Here is a 4,803-nt window from a genome sequence, read left to right as displayed (position 1 = left end):
AACAATTCTCGGGCCAATCGAGACCACCTCCTTTGGTAAACCCCCCCTCCACCCCCGAATAATCGAATTTTAACTACTAAATAAAATACGGGTTGAGCAAATTTTAGCGCTAGTAGATTAATCACTCACAGATTCACCGCGGCTATTCTTTATGTTGAAGCTATTGCCGATTTGTAAACAGACTTCTTCCCGAACTATTAGTTTGTCAGTTTGCTTCAAAAATTCCAAAGCACCCAACTTATTTTTGTAAACTGGTGCTGGTGGTGCTGATGATGCATATGCCAACAGAAAATGAATTTATCAAAATTATTGTCGTTTCAAAAACTCTTCATTCAACCATAAAATTGCGCCTTTGCTTGCTTCTTCAAAAGTTTTAACAATGAGAATGAAATTATGAAGACTTACCGTTACTGCCACTCGGGTTTGGCTGAGTTCTTATCGGCTGTGGTTCTGCTATCGGAACAGATCCGTACTAAGGAAACAAATCACATGAGAATGTCATTTAAATACGATTTTTAGAACTATTCGATTTTGTGAGTGAATGAGGTCTATCAAACAAACCATATGCTCAGTCGGATAAAGGAAGAAAACAAATGGCTGTTATTTAATATTCACATTGGTGACACAATAGAAAGAATTACGGAAAACAGCGCCGAAAGTTTCATTTCAATTGAAAGCTATAAAACAGGCACCATTCAATTTTCCATGCTGATCAAAGCGATAAAACGAAACCGGGTACAAAAAAATAAAAAGGAACTTACATCCGTAAGTCCAACTTTTCCGCACTGTTTCCAAATTTCTTTCTTTAGTGAACGAATATTTATTTCCCGAAAGATATTGAATATGCACTGGTATTGCAGTACTTTTTTAATAACTACCAAATTCTAAATGCTAAAACCAAAGATTTTTTTGGCCAGTTAATAGACTATTGACGTATAAATAATTCAAAATATGTGGTGTGTGTGTGTGTGTCTCTCTCTGTGTGTTTGTGGAAAGGTAGAAACACCATAAATGTGAATTTTTGTATGCATGATATCGCAATGACGTGAAACTTTACAAAGAACATTTTTTTTAACAAAAAACTAACATTCTGAGAGTTTGAAGAACTTTCAATTAAAAATAAGGGTACCTCCCATATAAAAGAACCACGCGCTCAAATCCACTGTCAAACGTACGTATTTGTATTGAAATTTCGTAAAACAGAATGTTATTTTTTTGTGTAAAAAATAGCCTGTGTAAAGTTTCACGTCATTACAATATCAAACAGGCATGGCTTCCATATAAAAAATTCAGTTTTTTTGTAATTTTTTCAAAGAAACTGTGTCAAATATTGATTTTATCTCAAAACTAACGCCGGATTCAGTTTTCTCGTACCAAAAAACCCCCCATTACACATTTCCCACTTTGACTTACGTCTTTGGGGAAAGAGTTATCGAGTTAACAAATTGCATACCAGGGGTATGGGTACACCATGGATACACCGATGAATGAATATCGCTCAAAAAGAGTTATTGTGCTAACAAATTACCTATTGATTTTTTGCGTACACCATACAGTGTACAGTGTACCACATCCCTACATTAACATGGCCAAAAAATCGTTGCTCTGTGCTTCTCTATACCCAAAACGCATAGAAAAACGATTTATAGCTGCGGTCCTCTATGAGCTACATTGCGTAGCATGCATAAAGTGAAAGAAAGCTCGCGGATCAGATATACAAATTGGATTCACGATGAACATTTCAAATTGATGCCGAGAATTGATGCTAAATCAATTTAAAATGATTTTTTGATCGTTTTATTCAATTATATGAGACAAAATGGAAAATCAGGTGAGGTATTCATTTGAATTGAATTTTGAACACATTTCGGCACCTGAATTGATCCATTCTTTATTCACAATCATATCTTATTTCATCCCAATTAAATGTAAGAATCGAGACGTTTACTCATATTGTAATTTTGTTGATGGATCCCATTGAATTTTTTGTCAATTGATTTTCTGCCTATTGTGAATTGTGAGTCTCCAAACACATAAACGTGAATCAATTTAATCGAAATTAGTTTAAATAGAGTGCCAATTTTAATTAACCTTTCATCGAGCAAAGCATGTACAGTTTGCTTAGTTCGATTAATAAACAGCTTCTCAAATTGAATTAAACTTTTGCCTACAAGTCAAATATTATCTCAGTAAATATTTGTCAATTGGTAATTTTTTGTGGAGCAAGCATTCGGCTGTTTTAAAACAATAATTCGATTACGGAATTCGTCATTTGCATAATATGCACGCACAGATAGACACATTTCGAATACGAACTTTGAGTCGTTGTTTGTTCTATAGAATAAATTCATTTACGACTTTAAGTTCAATATATGCTGAATCTAAATTAGTAAATTGACTCAATCGTAAACTCTTTACTGCTTCTGAACTCGATTCAAGAATTGAGAGAAGAAACAAAATCGGACGGTTTTTTTTTGTTTGGATCATTCCCGCTTTATTTGGCTGATTTCATATTTCATTCACATATATAAAAAGGATCTTTAAATTTAAAGCAAAAATTCTTATTAACTAACTACCGAAGCCTGATCATGCCCATAGCTAACAACACCTCTAATGCGTATTCCGAGTACTAAATGACGTTTGTGACAATATGGCCGTCACGGTTTGGCAAAATCATAATGAATCGATTATACTGCGTTAAACTGTTTAAATAAAACAGTAGAAATAAATGGATTTTAATTTTTTACATTTTTGAAAATAAAAAATCTTTTGTTTTTTTTATTTTGTGAGATTTTCTGTCCACAATATTCAAAAATATTAAATTAATAAAAATGAATTGGTTGACATAACCTCACTTTTGTGTTACAATCGTGATAAACCGATTAAATAACTATTAAAACAGTAGAAATAAAAATATTTTAATATTTTAATTTTTTACATTTTTAAAAATTAAAATTTTTTGTTTTGTTTTGTAGTTTCCGGTAGTTTCGTGAGATTTACTGCACAATATTCAAAAATATTAAATTAATAAAAAATGAAGTGGTTGACATAACCTCAATTTCGTTTTAATAATTATTTGATCGGTTTATCACGATTGTGACACAAAAGTGAGGTTATGTCAACCAATTCATTTTTATTAATTTAATATTTTTGAATATTGTGGATAGAAAATCTCACAAAATAAAAAAAACGAAAGATTTTTTATTTTCAAAAATGTAAAAAATTAAAATCTATTTATTTCTACTGTTTTATTTTAACAGTTTAAGGCAGTTTAATCGATTCATTATGATTTTGCCAAACCGTGACGGCCATATTGTTACAAACGTCGATTAGTACTCGGAATACACATTAGAGGTGTTGTTAGTTACAAGGTTTATATAGAAAATCCTATACCATGATCGGGCTTCGCTAACTACTTTGTGATAGTATTATAAAAATAACGAATAAAGCATAGAATCCGTTGAATTCAAATCGAAGAATAAGACTGAATCGAGAAAATCAGCGACTCGTGGCACACTTTTTGTCTAACTCAAACAAACTCAAAGTGACAAACAAATTCAAATTCTTCTTATTTAAAATGTCTATAATAATATAATAAAATTCGAATTAGTAAATATATTAAGGGAATTGTAATACAAACACGTGAGCATGTAGTATCTTTAAAAAATGAAAATTAATGTTATTTTAAAAGAATTTATGGAATTTATTGAATTATGAAGATATTAACTAACCGTCGTCTGATGTTGTTGATGTTGTATCGGCTTGTGGCGAGACTGCAGTTGGAATTTCTATCTGCGTAAATTCATTTTGAACTGGAACTGATGTTACAACCTAATAAAATAGCGAAACAATCAGGTGGAAATTTAATTTTGAAACGAAACCGAAATTCAGCCAATTACTATGACTATTTACTCACATTGCCACGATTTTGATCTATTGTGACTTCGTTTTGAACATTGTGATTATCTAACATGAAATTGGAAGAAATTATTAGTAGTTAATGAAATGCACACAGATTTTTTTTTTTTTTTTGAAAAATAGATGTTTTTTCTATTAGTATACGCAGTCTTGGTCCCTGGCAAATTAGTAAATTTGATGCATTTTGTAAAAATTACCTAGCCTATATTCATGGGGTGTAATTGGAATGAAAGTGGCATTGGGTTGTGAATTTGGAACTAATAGCGGGCTCGGAAATAGTGTGTACTATGATGTTAATTAGAAACAAATTATATGTACAAATAGTTATACATGGTACACTTATATTTACTCACATAATCAGGTGGCGGTGCGGTTGGAGCTGGTGCATTTCTATTTAAAACACATTTTTGTTGATTTTCTTCTCCGATGGCCATGATTTGGGAACTCTTAATCTCTGAACATGAAAATATATCAACTCTATAGATTTAAAAACGCTGAACTCTCTAAAAAAAATTATATTCACTATTGGCGAAAGTCTTCACATATAATAAATGATATTGAGACGGAGTTAACTTTAATTTGATGTCACTTTATTGACAGTTGGAAATCAACTAATTTAATTAATGTGAATTTTTGGCAATGCATACTGCGGGTCCATGCGTGCGACAACGTATTCAGTCACCACCGTTCACTACATTGTATAAGTCACGGTCAATGCAAAATTCTCAATTGAGATTATTTGCCGAAAGTGATACACACTTCGCAGAATGAATGATACGTCATTTTGATACACAAATTACACATTCTTTAGAGCTTTTAATAATGTTCATTATTAATTTACATTTTCATCATTTCATTCATTCACAACGGAAAATATTTTATATA

General features: G+C 31.5%; 1 protein-coding gene across 2 annotated transcripts; it reads right to left on the bottom strand.

Moving 5' to 3' along the window:
- Window positions 1–95: 95 nt before the first annotated feature.
- LOC116348187 lies at window positions 96–4,511 on the bottom strand. Of its 2 annotated transcripts, XM_031779101.1 has the most exons (6): window positions 4,272–4,511; window positions 4,116–4,203; window positions 3,917–3,966; window positions 3,732–3,831; window positions 406–472; window positions 96–266 (listed from the first exon to the last, which is right to left on the bottom strand). In XM_031779101.1, exons 1-5 carry the CDS (start codon window positions 4,350–4,352, stop codon window positions 408–410), a joined length of 384 nt encoding a protein of 127 aa, XP_031634961.1. In that variant the 5' UTR covers window positions 4,353–4,511; the 3' UTR covers window positions 96–266; window positions 406–407. The 2 variants fall into 2 exon arrangements, with proteins under 2 accessions (XP_031634961.1, XP_031634960.1); XM_031779100.1 differs by lacking the exons at window positions 96–266; window positions 406–472 and adding an exon at window positions 3,287–3,657.
- Between the last annotated feature and the right edge of the window lie 292 nt (window positions 4,512–4,803).

This window comes from Contarinia nasturtii, unplaced genomic scaffold (genome assembly GCF_009176525.2).
Source record: "Contarinia nasturtii isolate CC-2019 unplaced genomic scaffold, AAFC_CNas_1.1 Cnas_scaffold_2315, whole genome shotgun sequence".
Lineage (NCBI taxonomy): Eukaryota > Metazoa > Arthropoda > Insecta > Diptera > Cecidomyiidae > Contarinia > Contarinia nasturtii.
This window is presented reverse-complemented; position numbering and strand designations above follow the sequence as displayed.